Source organism: Pimephales promelas, chromosome 5 (genome assembly GCF_988280905.1).
Source record: "Pimephales promelas chromosome 5, fPimPro1.hap1.1, whole genome shotgun sequence".
NCBI lineage: Eukaryota > Metazoa > Chordata > Actinopteri > Cypriniformes > Leuciscidae > Pimephales > Pimephales promelas.
In genome coordinates, this window is record NC_142773.1 from 33,020,180 (window position 1) to 33,042,337 (window position 22,158).

At 37.5% G+C, this 22,158-nt stretch overlaps 2 protein-coding genes across 5 annotated transcripts; one reads left to right on the forward strand and one right to left on the reverse strand.

Moving 5' to 3' along the window:
• Nucleotides 1-908: 908 nt before the first annotated feature.
• Nucleotides 909-9,885, forward strand: septin2 (septin 2). 4 transcript variants are annotated; one of them, XM_039675781.2, is made up of 13 exons: nt 909-1,039; nt 2,134-2,176; nt 2,355-2,469; nt 3,800-3,886; nt 4,064-4,187; nt 5,616-5,750; nt 5,867-5,984; nt 6,067-6,168; nt 6,880-7,025; nt 7,265-7,387; nt 8,663-8,720; nt 8,796-8,887; nt 9,194-9,365. In XM_039675781.2, exons 2-12 carry the CDS (start codon nt 2,153-2,155, stop codon nt 8,859-8,861), a joined length of 1,098 nt encoding a protein of 365 aa, XP_039531715.1. In that variant the 5' UTR covers nt 909-1,039; nt 2,134-2,152; the 3' UTR covers nt 8,862-8,887; nt 9,194-9,365. The 4 variants fall into 4 exon arrangements, with proteins under 4 accessions (XP_039531715.1, XP_039531713.1, XP_039531712.1 ...); XM_039675779.2 differs by lacking the exons at nt 909-1,039; nt 9,194-9,365 and adding exons at nt 1,922-2,006; nt 9,408-9,576; XM_039675778.2 differs by lacking the exon at nt 909-1,039 and adding an exon at nt 1,924-2,006.
• A 1,740-nt stretch (nt 9,886-11,625) lies between these two features.
• On the reverse strand, nt 11,626-21,789 carry stk25b (serine/threonine kinase 25b). Its single transcript, XM_039677934.2, has 11 exons — nt 21,397-21,789; nt 20,973-21,203; nt 18,786-18,842; nt 18,564-18,672; nt 18,283-18,440; nt 17,791-17,976; nt 17,213-17,358; nt 16,930-17,038; nt 15,454-15,525; nt 15,156-15,292; nt 11,626-11,908 (listed from the first exon to the last, which is right to left on the reverse strand). Exons 1-11 carry the CDS (start codon nt 21,424-21,426, stop codon nt 11,869-11,871), a joined length of 1,275 nt encoding a protein of 424 aa, XP_039533868.2. The 5' UTR covers nt 21,427-21,789; the 3' UTR covers nt 11,626-11,868.
• Nucleotides 21,790-22,158: the final 369 nt, after the last annotated feature.

The window sequence follows — 22,158 nt, forward strand, 5'->3', positions numbered from 1 at the left end:
ACCCTGTCTAATACCTCTTGTGACTGTTACTGGGACAGTTTTTCCGCCACCAACCTTAGCACTGATACGTCAGTCATAATATAACAATTTAACATATTATGAAATAAATTGATCACCAATTCCAAAACTCTTTACCACCTTAAAAAGAGTGCATGCTTTTTTTTTTTATCTATTGACATGACACGCGAATTAGAATAACCATAGACAACTACTGCACTGCTTCTGTTCCATAATTGTATCATCCAAAGCTTTCTTTTTCCTTGTTCCAACTGTGGTAGAACTTTTAATACTTTGCTCTATCAAGATCACATTCCTTAGTACTGTCTAGAAGGAGAAATACGTTACTCGTTTGGCATTTTTTGTAACCTGTTTTTTTGGGACACTAATAGTGTCTAGGTAAGAGGTCAACTAAATGTCCAATGGGGTTTGTTTGGCTTCCATCTTAAAGTGATGTCAGCGCTAATGGTGATTTTCATCATCTCCTGAACCACACAGAAATACAGCCACTTTTTCATATAATCTTGACACCATAAAGTGGAAAAAATTGGGTGTTCTTTGGAGATAATTTGCCTGTGCAATCAAAATCCGTCCCTGGTTATTGAATTATGAAATTAAAATTACAATATGAAATCCAGAGAATTTACTTCTAGAAAATGAAATGTTCTGTTGAAGAATCAGTTGTTGAAAAACGTGTTATATGTTTGAACAAAATTAAGAGCTAAAATATTTTTTTTTATATAATTTTTTTTACTCCATATAAAAAATCCTTTTTATAATGAAATCTGGAAAGGAAGAAATCAAACACCCCGAAATTGTAATAGCCCGATTTTAATATCAATTTAAATTGGACGGTTTTGTGCAACATTTACATTCATCTGTGATGGGACTTTTATTTTGTGGCAATGAGACAACAGTTTCTTACTTCACACTTGTGCTTTTGCTGGCGGCGTCAGTGAGAGTTCCGGAATCTCAGGAATTTGGGCTCTTCGACTCCTCAACCCCCTGCAGTACCCAATTCAAGATTTTCCGCGCCTGAAAGGTATATCTAATTATTTTATCCACTTTATTTCTTTCTCAGGTCACAGGTCAGGTTTTATCCGATGCGTGACTTTTGGTTCTCTGAAGATTAACGTTAGCGTGTCACTCGCTCGTAACCTCAGTGAATGAGCTTCGTTATCAGAGGTGTGTCATCATCACTAACGTTAGTGCGCGAGAAAGAGATCAAACCACCTCAATCCTACATCATCCCACGAGAACTAAACGCACTTTGTTATGCAGAATTCACACGTTATGTTTTTCTTTGCCAAAATCGTTTTCTGTTTGCTTACTGCTGGTACTTGTAAAGCTACTTTAAACATGCAAGTTACTTTAAAAAGAGCTGTAACGTTAACGTTACTATAAGATACATTGCATGATATCAGTTCTAACAATTTCATGTTTTTATAATGTATGTCTGCGGATTATTATAAAAAGAGTTCACTGTTCAGAGTACAGAACAAACTTTTGGTTTATTTCTAAATCGTAACGTTATCATCAATGTTTTACGTTACTCTGCACATTTGATTTATATTTATTTATATCGTCTCTGTCTGGTTTCGAGTTCTTATCATTATGCCTGGAGCATTTCATCATGTTTGAGTCTAAAACGTGTCACAAAACATTTTGTTATACTTCTGTAACAAGGATATATCTAAATCAGTGATGCTAAGGACTTTTTGACTCCAAGACCCTCCAAAGTCCACCTCAATAATATTTAGGCCCATCACTTTTTCAGAAAGACCCCATTATTTTTTTCCCTTTCTTTCACTGCATTCAACAAAAATACAATAAACTTTCCTTATTTGAATTAAAATGAGTAAACAAGTCCTTGATTTTATTGCTCTTAATGTTTCATGTAAAATGGCTGGTGCAGTTTGTGGTGAGACTGATGCTCGCAGACAGGAACTGACTTCCTGTTCCTGTAGAGCTGTGAAACTTTTCACTTTATCGACGGCTTTCTCGTACATGTAGGTTCAACTCGTTCTGCGACATAAAGATGCTCCATTTTTTTAACACTTAATTTTGTTTTCTCATATAATGTGTTACATCCATAATGTAAATAAGTCTGGTTTCAAAAGACACTATTTTTTGCAGGTTTGGTTTCGAGCTCAAAATGTCTCAAGCTGAAAAACTGAAGGTAAGGAAATGAGAGCTGATGGGTGGATGTTGTACAGGGTTTGGGTTTTATGTGGAGTTGATGTGCAAAGAAATGATACTGAGAGAGATTTGAGAGAATTAAGTATTTTAGAGAGCCGTGTTTAGTAAGACTTTTTAAATGAGCGTTTTCATCGATTGTTCTGTTTTCTTGTCATCAGCAGGGACAGTTTACAAACCCAGAGACTCCTGGATATGTGGGGTTCGCGAATTTGCCAAACCAGGTACACCGGAAATCAGTGAAAAAGGGCTTTGAGTTCACTCTCATGGTGGTGGGTAAGTAGCATCAATGTGATGGTTGGAATTTGTCAGAAAAACTTGGAAATATTACCAATATACTTACAAATTTAATTTTAAATTTAAAAAAATAAAAAATAAAATTAAATTAAAATAAAAAAATACAAATTTAATTATTTGGAAAGCCATCTACATCATCATTTAGCCATATGAAAGACATATGGAAATGTCTCATTCTGGAAACATCAGTGAGAACATGTTTGAAAGGAAAACGTTATATTTTAGTGTAGTTCATGATTTAATTGTTATTTTGAAGTTAAAGGGACTGTGGGAACAAAAGTCTTTGGCAGCAGCTGATGAATCATAGTTTTTTTCTAAGGCAATCAGACTCTCCCATCAGCTCTGTGAGTGTGTACAGATGTTGACACACACACACACTCGAGATCTGCTCTGGGGGGGAGGGTGTCCGGGAGCCCGCTCAGCAGAGCCCATTGTACAGTCATCCCATCGTCTTAAAATAAATCACAGAGGAATGCAGAACTTCAGCCGTGAGCCCTTTCACTGCTGCACAGCTTCAGCAAATGATGGAAGACAGCTTGACTGAGAAGTAGAGAGCAAAAACACTGACTAGAGGATCTGGGGTCTTATTTATAAAACTGTGTGTAGAATCTTTACTAAAAGTGTACAGCCAAAAATATTCAGACTTATTAAACCATGCATATGCTAGAAACTGCACAAAATTCCCTTTATAAACCCCAGTCAGCGGAAGATTGTGCGCACTTGTCCCCACCCTGAAATAACCTTAGCAATCCTCATTGTAGTTAAAACATTAAAAACAGCATGCCACAGAAAAAGCGTTAAATTGCATCCACTACAAATAGTTGTATTTATTAGAATACAAAAAACTGTTGTAACTTAAAGCTTAGATCCATTAATGAGAATGGCATACTTAATCTAAATGAGGTAAAACAGAGATAAAATCGTTCTTTTATTTTTGTTTAACCTGTTATTGTGAACATGCACTGTATTTATGATTAGGACTCATAAAGAAGATTTTAAGTGTAATTTTTTCATCAGCCGTCAGTCCTTCAGCTAACCATCGTTGTCGCCAAAATGTTTGCGTGCAGGTGTGCAAATTTTCCCATCAAGCTTGTTTTTAGAAATCACAATTTATGCATAGGAAGTTCAGGGCCTGTTTTATGCATATGCAATGGTTATAAATGAGGCCCCTGAAGATTGCATATAACACTTTGACGTTATGCTATTTGTTAGTTGTGTTACGTGTAGGGAAACACAATCTGCCTGTCAGTGTTTTTCTAGTTGATATGATGATTTAATGTTTCTTCATTAATACTTCTGCTGTTTTCAGGTGAGTCGGGTTTGGGGAAGTCCACTCTTATCAACAGCTTGTTCCTCACTGATCTTTACCCAGAGAGGGTCATTCCTGGTGCTGCAGGTGAGAGCTTCAACACAATGTTATAGAATATTGTTCAGGTTTTTAAACATTATAATGGGGAAGGGCAAAAATAGTGGCCTGATATTTATTAGGCGGTTTTGCACAGAAGGTTGGACCTTGGAATTGTTTTTTTTAGCCTTTTCTGATGTATTTTTTACATGTGCTCCTGTTGTATAGAGAAAATTGAGCGCACTGTGCAGATCGAGGCCTCAACGGTGGAGATCGAGGAGCGCGGAGTGAAGCTGCGTCTCACTGTGGTCGACACGCCTGGATACGGTGACGCCATCAACAGCCAGGACTGGTGAGAATTGCTTTGATGGTCATTAAAAATACGCTCCACTCAAATACAGTCAAATAAATATTGTGTATGTTGTGTGGCTTTGGCTTGATTTCCTATTTAATGCTCTTTTTTTGATTCACCCAAAAAACGAAAAATACTCCATGTAATGCAAGAGAATGGTTGATATTTTTCTTACACGCACCTAGTGTTTTTCTTCAGAAGACAGTGATCTATTCACTGAGCTCGTAATGATTAATCACGATGGCTGTATGTGCTTTTTGGACCTTTGGTGTCCATTCACTCGCATTTATATGTACGCTAACATTTAAAAGTTTGGGGTCGGTAAGATTGACTTTTTTCTGGAAAATATGAAAAAATATTTAAGTTTAAAAGAACAGAATTTATTTGAAATGGAAATCTTTTGTAACATTATAAATGTCCTTACTGTCACTTTTAATTAATGCACCCTTGCCGAATAAAATCATAAATGACTTTTACTATAAAACAAATCTTACTGAAACAAATAGTAGTGTATTCACGGAGATAGATTGTTGGATTGTTTTATTTAAATCCTCTTTTGTGTTTCTAACGTCTGGAATGGTGTGAGGTTGAATAGATTAGAGATTTATTTTGGGTGAAGTTTCTCTTTGAGAGAACTTTGGTTGACGAGACACTTGATAGTGTAATTGGAGTCAGTCTTTGGTAGGAGACATGAAGATTTGAGAGAGGAATGGAGGAAGAGGTGTTTTTTTTTTCTTTTTTTGAGCTCTGGGAATGCTGTTCTGCTAGTGTGGAAGTGGTGAGACAGGAAACATGTGTGACCTCTTCCTGACTGCTCCCTGACCCACTTGAGCGCAAAAACAGCAAAGAGAAGATATTCAAGTGCTCTTGTCTGAAAAAGGAAATGTATGCCCTCACATAATTATTATACAAGTAAAAATTGACATTTTAATGCCCTGGCTTTGTACCAGACCAGATATTCATAGAATATATCTCTATTCTCTACAATCAATGCATGTTAAAATCGCTTTATCCTTTTTTCTTGAAGGCCTGGTGCATTTTTCATGTCTCGTTGTTTTTACATAGATGTTATAGAATGCAACAGCTCCCAAAGCATTTTTTCTGAGGCATTGGTTCCGGAAGTATTTTTCCCATTCATTTTTCCCATAGGGATTTTAAAAAAAGTATTTATACACATTTGTAAAACTTTTATTTGAACTGTTGTTTAAATCATAGTTACGTTAATTTTAATGTTTATTTAGTTAGCAAGTCCATTCTTTGTGGACAAATTGATAAACACCATTCATACAGTTTGTTCTGCACTTTTTTTTTGAGTTATTCGGATGGAGCTTTTTAAATATATTTGACAAACTTCTTAAATGTTTATGTTGCTGATAAATCACTGTCTCTGTAAGTGTTTAAAGAGATGCTCTGTCTTTTCCTGGGAAGTTTTAACACCATTATCGCATACATCGATGACCAGTTTGAACGCTACCTACATGACGAGAGCGGACTCAACCGCAGGCACATTGTGGACAACCGTGTGCACTGCTGCTTTTACTTCATTTCCCCTCTGGGTCACGGGTGAGATCTTATATTTTACTCAGCTGAGACACTTTTTATGACCCCTTCCACTGTCGTAGGATTAAGTGTTCGGGTTTAAATGGCTGATTTCCTTGTCTCATGTTCCAATTTGGTAGACTGAAGCCTCTAGATGTCCAATTCATGAAGGCCATTCACAACAAAGTGAATGTTGTTCCTGTTATTGCTAAAGCAGATACGCTGACGCTGAGGGAGAGAGAGAGACTCAAGCGCAGAGTAAGCATTCAGATTTCTTTTCAAACATGGATTGATCACAAGTTTGGCTTGTTGGCTAAATGCATCTCTTTACGTGCTCTAGATTCTGGATGAAATCGATGAGCACGGCATCAAGATCTATCACCTCCCTGATGCTGAGTCCGATGAGGATGAAGATTTCAAAGAGCAGACCAGGATTCTCAAGGTATGTGGGTTTTATTTTTCTCATTTCATTTAAAGAGACTGTTCAGCCAAACTTAATAATTAGAACAAAATGAGGGTGAGAATACATGTTTTCATATAGAACACAGAAGCATAAATGTGTTTATTTATTTATTTATTTTTTTACCGGTTTGAAACTTAAAAAAAAACCCACATAAGCACCATAAATATTCTATAATTCAAATGTTTGGGGTCAAGATTTTTTTTTTAAGAAAATACTTTTTTTTTTTTCAACAAATACACATTAAATCAATCAAAAATGACTGTAAAGACAACAGTGTTACAAAAGATTTCTATTACAAGAAAAATGCGGTTCTTCTGATCTTTCTTTTCATCAAAGAATAATAACAGATTTCGCCAAAATATTTTGCATCACAACTGTTTTCAACATTTATAATCATAAATTTAGCTTAAGCAGCAAATCAGCGTATTAGAACGATTTCTGAAGGATCATGTGACACTGAAGACTGTGTCCATATGTTTTGTTTACTATATTTAAGTTCTATTGTAGATGTGAGGAATAGACTAAATGTTGAAAGAGAATTACTAGAAGAACACAAGTCAAGCTAATTTAGCCCAACATGAGGGTGAGAAAATGATTTTCTTACTCTTCTAATGAGGAGTAGGAAACCAAACTAAGCATCCAAGCAAGGCGGCATTCTGTCATAAGTTTCCTTTGGTCTTTCTGTTGTAGGCCAGTATACCGTTTGCCGTGGTGGGATCCAACCAGCAGATTGAAGCTAAAGGGAAGAAAGTGAGAGGGCGTTTGTATCCATGGGGCGTGGTGGAGGTGGAAAACCCAGAACACAACGACTTCCTTAAACTTCGCACCATGCTAATGTGAATAACTAAGTTATCTTCTGTTTAATGTTGTAAAATTCTTGATTTTACACAAATGAGGTTGTGAGGAAGCTTGAAGTCAATCACAAAACTTGCGTCCTTTAAACAGTGGAAACATTAAATGGACTTTACTTCTGTCCCTCTCAGCCTCGTATTCATTCTAAGATCATGTACTTTATCCTCAGTCTCTGTCATTCTTGTCTAATGATTATTATGAATGGTTATTGCCATCTGTGCAGCACCCATATGCAGGACCTGCAGGAAGTCACCCAGGACCTTCACTATGAGAACTTCCGCTCGGAGCGCCTCAAACGAGGCGGCAGGTTGTCCTCCCATGGTTACATTCTGCCTCTGTCGCCTGCGTACGTACTGCTCTGCCTGTCTTTCCTCACCTCCTCCCTCAACCTCAATAAAAGTGGAGTCAGATTATTTGAATAGCAATCCAGATGTATTGAAATAGCACAACTTTACATAGTCACTTCTCATTTTTGCTAAAGACACGCATAAACAGTCGTTTGGTAGCAAAAATAAAAGGAGAAGTGCAGCTTTGGTTTAAGCTGACGGACTCTAGAGAGATGGAAGCTTGAGTTTTAATGTGTGCTGTGTTGACTTAGTGTCATGGATCTGCAGCAAGCTGTGGGATTTGTGTTCATCAGAGGATAGGAGGGGGAGGTACTGCTCGGAGCTCAGTCACAGCTCCACCTGTCCTTCAGCCTGACTCTAGCACTGCTAAAACACTCTCTCGCTCACACAAATACTCACTAAGCAACTTTCTGATCAGCTTATTACACGCTTGCACTACTAACTTGGGTTTGTCTTTTCCCTCTGTCCTAAACTCTGCATCGCAAGACACTCTGCTGGTGTTTTACTAATTCAGTTTTTGTTCAATCACAATGTAAATTTGGTGTGTAATCTGGCCTGTCAATTCAAATACATTTTTTTTTTTTTTTTTTTACAAAATTAGCAATAATAAACAATTATTTTCCTATCATTAGAACACTTTAATAAGAGATAAGAGATATTCCATTTTTGTCAGGCATATAAAATGTTTTTTTTTATTATATTATTATATTTTTTATTAATGTTTTCTATTATATCTTATATTATAAGATTATATATAATTTAATTCTTACTTGAATGTGTGTGTGTGTATATATCTATCTCACACACACACACACAATGTTTGTGCGCGCACACACACAACACATAAAAAATTATATACATATTATATAAACAAACTTTTGTTATTTGTGATAAATTTGTTCTTACATAAAAGTTGATTTATATAATATTTATATTATTTTATTTACATATATTGTGTGTGCACACAAACATTGTGTGTGTATACGTATATAATAATAACATAATATAAGTACATGTCTGCTACAATAATTTGATATATTTAAAGTATAATTATCTAAATGTATTTTATATTTAATGATATTCTGAGTAATATATTTAAGCTACATGGCATTTATTTCAAATATAATTTTTCAACATTTGACAGACCTAGTAATTTTGTTTTGCCAACAGAATGACGTAATTGTGAGATCTGTCTCATAAATGATGATTTATTAAACTTCACTGCTCATTAAAGCTGTGTGTGCGTCTCTTCACGCATGCTTTGTGTTTGGCAGGAAGGGTCCAGAGCCAGAGGAAGATAAGGATATAATCTTGCAGGAGAAGGAGGCTGAGGTACACAAGCTGAACGCTAATAAACAACTGCTGTGTGAAGGTCAGCGTGTGATTGTGTTTGTGTGTCTCTCTCAGCTGAGGCGGATGCAGGAGATGATCGCTAAGATGCAGGCGCAGATGCAGAAGCAGGGAGATGAATGAGGCTGCCCACACCTGTGAGAAACCCGGTAAGAGCAGATTACAAACACGGACATTAAAGCAAGCAAACCATGCCAACAACAAACAAACAAAAAAACAGAATCTGTAGTCACAGGACTGACACGTTATATAACATCAACATTTAATGTTATATTTGATATTATTGCCTTTTAGACTTTTACTTTTTAAAAATGTAATATTTTGTAAATGTATTTTTATGCAAATCTGAAATAGAATTTAATATTGAGTCACTTTTGTTTTAGAGAAAATTGGCAATTTATTTTTGGCTTTAAATATGCAGTTAGGGAGATTGTTTTTGTCTGTATTTCTTATAGATGCCGAGCTTGACACAGTCAGAACGAGAAGAGGAAGTGATGCTAAATGTGGAGAAAGAGGAGAGACAGATCCTTAGCTCATCTTGCTTGCCATTTTCTTAGTTTCTTTCAATCTTGTGTGAGGGTTTTCCCCCAAATTTTTTAAGCAGTGTTAACTTTTTTTTTATATAAATACTGTTGCTAATATTCATTCCTTTTTTTTTTCCTGTTCCAGTAACCAAAAATGAAGAACTACCATCAGTAATTAAGAAAAAAAAAGTATGTTTTTCTTCTGTTACAAGAGCCAAATTCTACTATAGAGCAGCTTTAGTAGTAGTGCAGCTCCAGAACACTTTATCCTGTCTAGCTAAACAACACTGTGAAAATACAAGCAGCTGTTGAATTTCAGTGTCACAGTGGCATTTGTTGCACCATGTTTTTGGAGAAATCATTTTTATACTGTTTGTAAGTATTGCCAGAGAGATTGCTGTTCCTATTCAGGAGGGTTTTTTTCTCTCTTCCCTGCATGAAGTCTTGAAATATATTTGCTGTTCAGTTGAATGGTTCCCTAACGGATGCAAAACATTATACTGTGACCCATGAATCATTCCCTATGCCGATTAATGAAGGAGAACATATGCTCATTTTGCTTATTTCTATTTGTACTTGAGTGAATACTGTCATGTATTTACTGTCAGACACAGTTCTGGTATGAGTGCAATGTAAAATTTCCTTGGTGTTTTTACCTTCTTTTGGGATCTATGGCTGAGACTTATTCCTGTGGTTAAAGGGTTAGTTCACCCAAAAATGAAAATTAAGTCATTAATTACTCACCCCCATGCTGTACCAACCCCGTAAGACCTTCGTTCGTCTTCGGAACACAAATGAAGATATTTTTGATTAAATTTGAGAGCTGCTATAACTACCACATTGGCTCCTAAGGGACTGCCTCTTGACGGCCCAGAAAGTCAATGAAGAAAATGTTTAAATATCCCAAGTGACTACCGTGGCTCAACTATATGTTTATCAAGCGACGCGAATACTTTTTGTGCGAAAAAACAAACAAAAATAACGAGTTTATTCGACTATTTTTTTCTTCCTTGTAGGCCAGAACGAGACTTCCTTATAGATTTCCACGACGCATGCGCGAGATTTGCGATCTGCGTACACCAGCTTACACTACTTCAGATCGCAATTCTCGCGCATGCGTCGTGGAAATCTATAAGGAAGTCTCGTTCTGGCCTACAAGGAAGAAAAAAATAGTCGAATAAACTCGTTATTTTTGTTTGTTTTTTCGCACAAAAAGTATTCGCGTCGCTTGATAAACATATAGTTGAGCCACGGTAGTCACTTGGGATATTTAAACATTTTCTTCATTGACTTTTTGGGCCGTCAAGAGGCAGTCCCTTAGGAGCCAATGTGGTAGTTATACAGCTCTCAAATTTAATCAAAAATATCTTCATTTGTGTTCCGAAGACGAACGAAGGTCTTACGGGGTTGGTACAGCATGGGGGTGAGTAATTAATGACTTAATTTTCATTTTTGGGTGAACTAACCCTTTAAAGCAAATTTCTATATCATAAATAATTTCTTTTTCAAATGTTACAATGAAATAATATCTGAAATGTGGGTTTATATCTGTTACACAAGCAAACTTAAACAGTTGAGCTTTCCTTTCCATGTTAGGACATGAAAATGGCAGTTGCCCACAATCCAGTTTTAATGTTTCGCTTGAAAACTTTCTATTAAACCATTATCGTCTATCATCTTATAATAAAATTTTGTATTTAACAGTTTTTGGGGTTTGCCTTTGTTGTTGTTCAGATATTAATTTGCTGGTGATTATAGTAGGAAGGTCATAAATGACTTGTCAAAATGGTGGGCTAATTACAAAACCGTTACTCTCCATGGGCACTAGAGGTCGTGAAACAGAAATCATTGTACCAATGAAGTTTTTCGAAGTATAATGTCGTTCTTTCCTCATCAAATTAAACTGTAATCTTGCATGGATTAATGGGCTCGAGCTCAGATGAAGACAGTATTGTGATACAGACTGAGAAACAGTACCATTGGAATATAATTTGAGTGTCTATAAAAACAAAGGACATTTGAGCATTCCTTAAAAATAAAAGATATCTGAGCATAACTACAATGAAATCTTTAGGCATTTTCATGCGCTTACTGTCTGATAACAGGAATTATTTAATAGTAATGGTGTGTATTGCATGCTTTTTGCACAATGGTAATATTTAATATATTACAACAATACATAGTTTTGTATAAGTTTTGATTATCGATAAATATAAGACCATAGATTCCAATACATATAACTGTATATGCCCCACGTCACCTGAAAACCTTACTTTATGATGCACATTGTATGATTTTCTTCATTTTAACTTCTTTAAATATTTGAAGAGGTTTTGACAAATGTGTAATTACCACACAAACACAATGTTTCCATAAACACTTTATAATAGGATTTTGATCTAACAGGTAAACACAGTTCGCTCCATGACATGGCTTTTTCTCTTAAATACTTTCCATTCTATAAAGAAAACTGTAAAAATATTTAGTCATAACTAATTAAAAGTTCTCTGGGAGTAAGAGGGTGGAGGATGGGCAGTTGTATTGTGGTCCTGATGGGGCTCTGATGGTTTTGGGCGGAAGGAGGGAGGAGCAGCAGGGGCCGGGCTTCACCGTGATGATGGTTTGGTGTTGCCATTCAGAGCAAACCTGATAGAAAAGAAGAGTTTTTTAAAGCAGAATATGCGAATTACACTCAAGAGCTTTTAAACATTTGAAAGAAATTAACCCTGGGTAAAGGGAATCCTGGGTAATCTTGCTTCTAATTTACCTGGGGTTAACAATTAATCCTGGGTATTCATGGACTAGACTAGAAAGTAATAATGAAACGTCTCTTCTTTACTCCAATTTTCACTTTCAGTCATTATTTGACATTTCCCCCTCAAACACAGACAGTTCTGTGACTATCCAAAGCATGTGAATAAGAAGCACGTGATAGGTTGTTGGTTGCTAAGCATCTAATCAAAACTAGACATGTTCGCATGTCCCTCAAGTCTTTGAGTCTAATTGAAGTATTGAGTCAAAATGAACAAATCTTTTCCCGAGTCAATTCGTTCATTGACTGAACCAAATGACACGAAAAAAAAGATTCATTTATTTTAATAAGTCACAAATGCACATCACAGAACAGAGCCATTTGAGCTTATAAAACTTAAACTTTGTTATTTTTTTAAATGAGCGATCGTTTTGCTTGATAAGACCCTTATTCATTGTCTAGAATCGTTTAAAGCCCTTTGAACAGTTTGCACTGAAACCGTCTTTTGGACCTTGAACCGTTTGGTTCCCAGTAAAGACCATTATATGGAGAAAAATCCTGGAATGTTTTTATCAAAAACCTTAATTTCTTTTCGACTGAAGAAAGAATGACATGGACATATTGGATGGGCATCCAAGTGAATGAAAACATCCTGCAAAGTTTAAAATCTGAAAGTGCACCATATATAAAGTTATTGTCTTTCAAAAGTAAGAGTCGACAGAGTCAATGAAATGAACAAGCCATTTCCTTGTGACGTCAAGGCGAAACATTACCATATTGCCCGCCCACTTATTGAGCAGACACTAGGGGTGTAACGATACATGCATTCATGTTAGGGATGCACCGATCCACATTTTTTCACTTCCGATCCGATCCCGATACCTGACTTTGGATATCGGCCGATACCGATACTTTTCCGATACCAGAGCTGTGTTTGCTTTAACATTATTTTTCATTTTATATGATGCTGAAATAAACTCCTCTCTACAGGCAAGGATGATATGTACGTATGTATGTCAATATATATATATATATATATATATATATATATATATATATAAAACAATAGATAGACAATTAAACAAAGATACACATTATACAGGCCTACACAGTGCTTTAATTTCAGGAAGGTCTACTAACATTATTCAGGTATGGTCTAAAAAGAATTATAATAAAGTAATCAAAAGTAGGCTATAAATAGCACTGCAAAGTTTATCATAGATAGATTTATGCTTATTAAAGCTGAAGTAATTCATTCAAGAGCTGTGAGTGATTTTCTCTTTGCCTTTTGTTGTTTGATTCTCAGTAATGTCGCAATCGTCACATTTATACTGCTGCCCCTTTAAGAACGAGTTCAGATTTCATAGTCTACTGATGCACCATGTTTTCTCCCAACTATTTCGTAACTACGTTCATTTTAGACATAAATGGTTTAAGTGTTAATGTCCAAGCCGGTCGTTTTGACATTTTGCTTGTGCAGGCAACATTTGATCGTTTAGACGCGCATATGAAGCCCCAGATTATAATTTGCTTGTCTTGTTGCGGTTTGTTTCGGAGTGCGCGCCGCATTGGGAACAGAATCTCTTGCGCAAATTTTGTGCTTTTAATAGCTCTCTTTATTATTAAAAGCGTCCCGCAATTTAGCAACAGCAGAGACTGCATTTTACAACAATCATCGATCGTGCTGATTCTGTCTTAAAGTTTTAGTTTTAAGGAGAAATGACGGGATGTTGGCTAGACAGAATGCGGCTATTGTTTTTAATGTTTTTTTTTACCTCAATATATTCTTTAATCTTTGGAAATCAGACTAATATCACAGATCTGTAACCAGGTTACGTTTCCTCTGTCGCCACTCATTAAGCAGGGCTGTCTGTCGTGTTGTGCTTGCTGTGGCACCGCGTGAGAGATCTCTCTCTTTCTCTTCTGGACTGCGAATTGCAAACATGCATCACAGACAAATAGTTTAATTAAAACGGCTTTGGAAACATTGCATTTTGCTGTCTTGCTCTGCTGCGGTGTTTCCAGTGAAGTATTTCCACCATATGATTTCCACACAGCGAACATGTTGGTAGCTCAATGCTATCCTGCTAGCTGGCTGCAAACTGCGGAATTGATTTCCTGAGCGGGGGTGTGTCTCATTGAGCCCTATTTTTCACAGTCTATGATTGAGCTGCACCTCCGTTCAGGATATCCATTCCACAGTTTGCAGCCAGCTAGCAGACTAGCAGGCCCGGGGGAATCACTTTTGGAGTCATTTCAGCAGACAACGTTAAAGCGCAGACATGGCTCATAAATATCGGATTTCTACGCAGGTTGGATCGGAAAAATCCGATACGTGAATTACGCTGGTATCGGTCCCGATACCGATACTGGATCGGATCGGCCCCATCCCTAATTCACGTTGAACCTTTCGTTACGAGGCTTTAAGGGGGGGTGCGCATTATAAACCGAACGATTCCTGCCAACCAAAATCCGCGCTGGCGCGACCACCACAACTTTGCGCAACATCAAATGGCAAACACAATGAAAGCAGAGCGAAACTGATTATTATTTTGTACTTAAGTGGTTAAAATTGATCTTTACCAAAATACAGTATATTCCTAAACTTAAGCGGTGTTCCCTTTAATTTACTGACGACTGCTTCTCCATGCAGGATTCACACACCACTTGCTCTGTTAAAAGATGTTCAAAATACTTAGTTTTGAGTTTCATATTGTGTTGGTCTCCTGCAAACTGATTAACTCACATTATCACTGTCTTACTGAAATCAGTTGTGACCGGGCCACTATTAACTAAAACTGTGTCTATTAATGCAGATTGTCTGTCGTTCTCAAGCCTGGCTAACGTCAGACCCCGTCTCACTGACATTGAGACGTGGTCTGGGAACCACACATTTATTTTCTCGGATTTCTCGATAACCCAGGGTTAAGCGTAGTGTGAAAAGCCCTAAATAGTGGCATATATTCTATACCAGGGGTTCTCAACTCCAGTCCTCGTTACCCACTGCTCTGCATATTGTGTCTCCCTTATTTAACACACCTGATTCAGATCCTCAGCTCGTTAGGATAGCCATCTACAGACTGGAGTTGAGAACCCCTGTTCTATACCACTGCTCTTTTTTCTTCATACAGATCTGCTCACCTGCACACTCTCTCCATCATATGTGTGACCAGGAGGTCAGAGATGCCAGGGCAGGACTCTTCTGCCAGGTTGAAGGCATTCTCCAGCTCCTCTATGGCACCCATTCCTCCTCCACATGCCCTTCTCTTCTCTTTCAGCTGGAGAACAGATTGACTTACATTTAACTCTATAACAAATAGAGTTTATCACTGTTTATTACTTTACTACTGCATTATCTGCTGCCACCGTGATAAAAAGCATAACGTTAACAGAGATAACTCCAGTCAGGATGTGAGAGTTTGATGTTGTGCATTTTTACCTCTCTGAAGATGGGAGAGACCAGCGCCGACAAACATTGTGACTTGGGCTGCCTCTTTACCGTCTCAGCTGCCTGTAAAACAAATTCAAACCATAACATTACATCTTTCATGTAGGGATGTCAAAAGCACTGGTACTTGGTTCATGCTAAAAATAAAATGTTGTAAAACAGGTGCACTGATGTGTTATTTCAGTATTACTGATATACTATTTTATTTTATTTCAACTTTAGAGTACGTTTTAGTTGTTTTTGTTATTTTTTTAATGTCGCCTTGGCAGCTAGCTGAAATAAAAGTTTATTTTTTAATACTTTCTTTTATTTTAGTTAAAGGATCCCATAAAATTATCCCATAATTTACTCACCCTCAAGCCCTCCTAGGCGTATATGTCTTTCTACTTCAGCCAAACACAATCGGAGTTATATATCTTCCAAGCTTTATAATGGGAGTGAATGATAACTGATTTATGCCTATATGCACATGACCATTAAAAATTAAAGCTCCACTTTCACATAAATGCTTCACTTTGCGTGTCAGAATGTTTGAATCCATATGCTAACTACACACCATCACTGTAAAGCTGCTTTGAAACAAACAAATCTGTACGGTAACAGGTGCTATTGCTACATAAATAAAAGTGACTTGACCATCATATATTCCTTTATATAAAGAGCATAAAATAATTAGAGCACCATTTACTTGCCTCAAAAGTCTGGTATTGCTATAATTATTATTTATTGCTACACTTCAATATGTGAATTATTCCATCAGAAAAAAATTATTCCGTCACAAAAAGAGCATCATAATTCATCAACAGTACATCATGAGCAGGGTTGCCAGGTCTACATAACAAAACCCGCCTATTGTGCCTAATTGCTAATCAAAAACTAGCCCAAATGCATTCCAGTAAAATTCCTGGATGGTTTACTTCAACATGTGGCAACAGTGTAAAAGAACCCCAATACTACTTGGCATAAGCTATTGCATTGAGGCATAAAGGCATGTTATTCATCAACTGCAAACTGCTCTGAAACCATGACCCTGTAAAAATGTGAAACGCTCATATTTATTTAAATCATATCCTTTGAAGTTTAATAAATCATATTAATAATTAAATGTAAGACCCCACAAAATGATGATTAAGAATTCTGTGATTCCATATACACTTTTTGTGACCTTAAACTTATTTGAATAATTACAAGAAACATTTGTTGCTTCTTTGAGAAATTAAACATTTCATTGTTTTTGTTTCATTTATTAATATTTAATTTGAACTTCTTAACAAAATTGGTATCACTGACTAAAATGTTGGTATTGTGAACTTTATTCCTTTTTAAAAAAAAAAAAAAAATATATATATATATATATATATATATATATATATATATATATATATATATATATATATATATATACGATGACAGGACAACCCAAACGGATGTATTTCTAAAACAAATATGAAATGTTGGAATCCTCACCTCTGAGTCTGTGTTTGTGTAGCCCTTCTGGAGCTTGTTCATGGAGCTGGGTCGGACTGTGGGGAACGTCCACATGGGACACTGGTCTCGGTCATCACTATCGCCATCCCTGTTCAAGTACGAGGAGAAACAGAGGCTATAACTCATGAGGATCCATTCACCAGACATCTAATTAAAAGGACAGGGCTCAAGTAATAAGAAATGAATAATACATCAGGATGAATTAGAGGGCCGTTATTGATCGTAGAGTATGTGCATTATGATGGACAGATGGACGACATACATGTCAGAATCATCAGAGCTCGACTCGTCTCCGTGGCCTTCAGACTTCCAGCGGCGGTATCGGTCAATCAGCTCCGTCAGATAGGAGGTTTTCTTGGTGTAGCGTGTGATGAATTTGTGCTTCAGTAACTCCTTGGCGGTGGGCCGCTGCACATATCCAGAATAGTGATGCTCAATGTTTTTTACCACCTCATGTCAAAAATCTTGAAATGTCTGTCTACAATTAGAGCTTGATCATTTATATTAATAAGTTGTGTGCTATATACAGCTACATTACCAATCAAAAGAATTTTTTTATTTGTTTAAAGTCTCTAATGCGAACCAATGCTGCATATTTATTTGATGAAATATTGTTAAAAAAAATATAGAAAGCTGTTTTCTATTGTCATATATTTTAAAATGCAATTTATTCCAGTGATGGCAAAGCTGAATTTTCAGCATCATTACTCCAGTCTTCAATGTCACATGATCCTTCAGAGACATTTCTTCACTGTTGAAAACAGTTTTTGCTGCTTTACACTTGTGGTAGAATACATTCCAAAAGTTTGGGTTAAAGAAATGAATACAAAAAATACTCACAAAGCGAGGGTCTTTATTGAGGCACGCCTCCACAAACTCTTTGAAGGGTTTGCTGTATGAGCCCTCCAGCGTCGGGGGAGTGTTCTTGGGAATGAGAAACAGCACTCGCATCGGATGCAGGTCGGAGTTTGGGGGTTCCCCTTTCGCTAGTTCAATAGCTGTAATTCCCAAGGACCAAATATCTGCCTGCAGCCAAAAAAAAAAAAAAAAAGCAAACCAAATAGTCTTCATTGGTCTCAACAAGATATTATACAAATATGTATATGATTAGCTGCTACTACGCTAAAATGTAAACTCTGTTAGTGACTGGTTTCCATGCCTACCACTTAAAAAAGAAAGAAAGCTGAATGCTTGGGAACAGTTTTACCACTCCAGCCTTTCTGCCAGAGTGCTGAACGTGTGTTTTCACAGCTCTGCAGACACATTTGGACATTAAAATTCATGTTGTTCTTTTGCACGCTGAGAAAAGAGCGTTTATCTGGATCTCCGCACCTTAAAATCATATGCAGACTGTTTGATGACCTCCGGAGCCATCCAGAAAGGAGTTCCCACAAAAGTGTTTCTCTTGATCTGGGTGTCTGTGAGCTGTCCCGCCACCCCGAAGTCTGCCAGCTTCACATCCCCCTGCTCAGACAGCAGCACGTTGGCAGCTACCACAAGACACAGCATGAATCATCAGCACAGAGTTCAGATTTCACACAAAGCAAACGATTGAATCTGAAGCCATTCCTAGCCGGCCTGATTCGAGTAGGCAGACGTGCGTGTTATCACACCTTTGATATCACGGTGGATCTTCCTTTCCGAATGCAAGTATTCCAGTCCCTTCAAAATCTCCCTCAGTATAGTGGCGATGTACGTCTCCTCTAGCGGTCCTGGTTTCAACTGAGACGTGCGGAGGAAAGTAGAAGACATTATATTTATAATATAAGTCAAAAGGCTCTTATGATCCCATGAAAACGTTCCCATAACTGAAGAGCCACTGTTGTTCTACTTACAAGATCTAAAGCAGAGCCACCTCCTAAATACTCCATGATGATCCACAGCTTTGTTCCCTATAGATAAGGGCAAAAAAACAAGCACAATTTCTTCAAGTGTCACATGACATTTGTTGTATTTCAATATGACTCCATTAGGTATTTTATCATGTGGCTTAAAACATTGGCCTTCAACATCCATGGAACCATTTTCATTGCACAACAGCAGAAAATGTGATTCAGAGTAAGAAAATATGGTTCTTTGACCTTTAACTCTAGAGTAAAGTGTTTTTGGAGTGCCCAAAATTGTTGTAAAAAAACATTTTAAGATTGAAGGTGCAGAAGAATTCATCTGAAAGCAAGATAGATCTGGTATTTTGCATTTATTTCAACATAAAAAAAAGTAATTCCAATTGAAATTTTAAATTAAAGAAAATATAGGGCGTGATTGGGAAAAAATTGATTTGACAGTGAACATTACTAACTAAAAGTGAGTTTGCAAAGGGCTCAATGTTTGCAGATGCAGTTATTTCACCATTGAGCAACAAGGAGCATATTTTAGCTTTTGTCAGCACATTTAAATTGATATTGGGGATTTTTTTCAAGCAACACTGAATCCAAAATATTTCAGGATATTTTAGCAGATTGTGTGTGAGGGGGATGCAAATCAGCAATGTCATGACATCATTAGTAACATGACATATTTCGGTTAAGGTGATGGCAAGAATATCCAGGAGTAAATATAGCACATTTAAAAATTGCCCATAGACCAACGCCACTTTTGCGTCATCGAAGGGTAACGCCCCCTTTTGGGGGAAAACACCTCTATACTGTCTATGGGAAAACAAACGGATTCCCATGAGAACAGAACTCGCAATAGATCTGCAAAGTTTCTTGATAGCAAAAATGGCACAAACTTAAAGAAGCTAACGTTACTGAATACGGGGTTACAGAGGTTTCCCTTTGAAATGGTCGAAAACTGGATTAATGACCCCACACAGCGGCCAAATATGGACTATTCAGACATCTAACGTTACCACTATCTCGTGGAATCACCAAGTAAGTAGCCTTTTTTATTTATTTATCATTTACACACTCACAGTAGCCTATTACAAACTACTAGACGATGAGGCCATGTCACTTGGATCATATTTAACTTGATTTAAGCTATTGACAGTTTTGTTGTCGACTAGCTATTAGAAAGACTAAGCTGTTAGCAGCTAACGTTACCTTATTAGACTATGTCAATAGCTTAAATCAAGTTAAATATGATCCATTCATCGTCTAGTTTGTCATACTGTGAGTGTTAATGAAAAAAAAGGCTAGCTACGTGCTTACTTGGTGATTCCACGAGATAGTTGTAACGTTAGATGTCTGAATAGTCCATATTTGGCCGCTGTGTGGGGTCATTAATCCAGTTTTCGACCATTTCAAAGGGAAACCTCTGTAACCCCGTATTCAGTAACGTTAGCTTCTTTAAGTTTGTGCCATTTTTGCTATCAAGAAACTTTGCAGATCTAGTGCGAGTTCTGTTCTCATGGGAATCCGTTTGTTTTCCCATAGACAGTATAGAGGTGTTTTCCCCCAAAAGGGGAGATGGTCCTCACTGCGGAACATGAAATCCATGGGGAGGAGTCGGATCCAGATCCAACTCCTCCCACCTTACATACACCTAAACCTAACCAACTCCGCCCCCTGATCCCTAAACCCACCCCTAATCCCTAAACCCAACCCTAATCTTACCCATCTCCACCCCTTGGATCGTGATCCGACTCCTCCCCGTGGATCTTATGTTCTGCATTGAGGTGCTACTGCAAAAGGGGGCGTTACCCTTCGATGACGCAAAAGTGGCGTTGGTCTATACTAGACAAGTGCAATTGAGACGAACAGGAAATGCTAACACATATCTCTATCCAGGTATTACACAGATCTCCTTGCAGTTTGTAGAAACCTAGCAAGTTGGCCATTGGTTAACATAACTTTTACATGGTGACAGCGGAGGAGGAAAGTTATTTCAGAAGAAGAACTAGGTATTAGATTTTGTAAAAAGTTATTTTCTTTGGAATAATGCATTGATAAATCATGTCAACATGCATTAAGAAAGTGATTTCATGTTGATATTAAAAGATGCTGTAATGACATACAAAAAAACCTCTTACTATTGTTTGTCTGTACACGCCTGAGATCCCAAACAATGGGAGAGTGTACCTTCAGATATGAGCCATAGTATTTGGTGACATAGGGGCTGTCACACTGGCTGAGCACCGTGATCTCCTGCTGAATGTCCTCGATCTCATCTTCCGCCTCCTCCAGGTCGATGATCTTGATGGCCACCACCTCTTTAGTGCGATTGTTGATGCCCTTGTAGACCTCACCAAAAGACCCCTTCCCAATGCGCTCTTGTTTTGTGAAATACTCCTCCGGGTCAAGCCGGGAATTCTGTGTGAGAGAAACAGTAGAGTTGTGCTATGAGATTCAATGAAAGGTGTAGAAGAAAATCAGTGAGCAATTACTCTAAATCGAGGCATGTCATGACATGACATGACAGGCTTACTAAACATCACTGTGGTTTTACTGATTATGAGATTAACAGTCCTGATGATGAACAGACTCGACTGGGCAAAGGATTTACCTGGTTCTGCATGTCGCGGAGGTGCGCCATCCTAACACTAACAGCAGGTCGGTGTGTGGATGAGAGCAGATGTAGCCCTTACTGCCAAAGGAGGGGTGCTGTAAAACTCTTCCAAGGCTTTGCTGTTCCTCCTCCGATCCCCTGCTTAGCCAGCTAGCTTTTACATAGAAAAACACCTCTGCATGTCCTGTTCGCCTGCTGTGTTTTCGGCCTCCAATCCCCTGATGGCGGATCCCGCAGGCTGGCGAGAATGACAGTTAAGTGTCGTGTGACTCCATGTATGAAAGTATCTGCGTACGAGAAAAACGCTTTCCGCTTCTAATTGTTTTTGTATTGATCAAAGCACGTTCCGGCGACTCTTCATTTATTGCTTGCGGGAGAACAAAAATAATAGGAGCCAAAGCGCATGCGCAAGCCTCTGATTCAGGAATTGTGGGAGTTGTAGTTATAACTTACCGTCAGCAGGGACAGAATTTAAAGGGTTAGTTCGGTTTTGTATTAAGATCGTTTCTGATTAAATAGAACGGTTAAGATTGAAATTTGGACAAATGCTGCTGTCCCGAGAAGTGTAGGTTTCTGTGTTAGCACCCCCCACCTACACAATGGTTGTCTATGTGCACTGGAATAATCATTCATAAAAAAATCGTTGAAAAGATGCTTCCAACAGGTTTTTATCGTAGTTTTTGTACAACCATTGTGTAGGTGGGTGGTGCTAACACAGAAACCTAAAATTTACGATGGTAGTCTAAAGTAGTGCTGGGC

What these genes read in the sequence shown, in the direction of transcription:
- septin2 (XM_039675779.2), top strand. An exon ending in AAACTTCGCACCATGCTAAT is followed by an intron (nt 7,026 to 7,264) that starts GTGAATAACTAA and finishes CCATCTGTGCAG; the next exon opens with CACCCATATGCAGGACCTGC. An exon ending in TGCAGGAGAAGGAGGCTGAG is followed by an intron (nt 8,721 to 8,795) that starts GTACACAAGCTG and finishes TGTCTCTCTCAG; the next exon opens with CTGAGGCGGATGCAGGAGAT.
- stk25b (XM_039677934.2), bottom strand. Translation starts at nt 21,426, where the DNA reads ATGGCGCACCTCCGCGACATGCAGAACCAG. An exon ending in TCCGCGACATGCAGAACCAG is followed by an intron (nt 21,204 to 21,396) that starts GTAAATCCTTTG and finishes TCTCTCACACAG; the next exon opens with AATTCCCGGCTTGACCCGGA. An exon ending in GATCCACCGTGATATCAAAG is followed by an intron (nt 18,441 to 18,563) that starts GTGTGATAACAC and finishes GTCTTGTGGTAG; the next exon opens with CTGCCAACGTGCTGCTGTCT.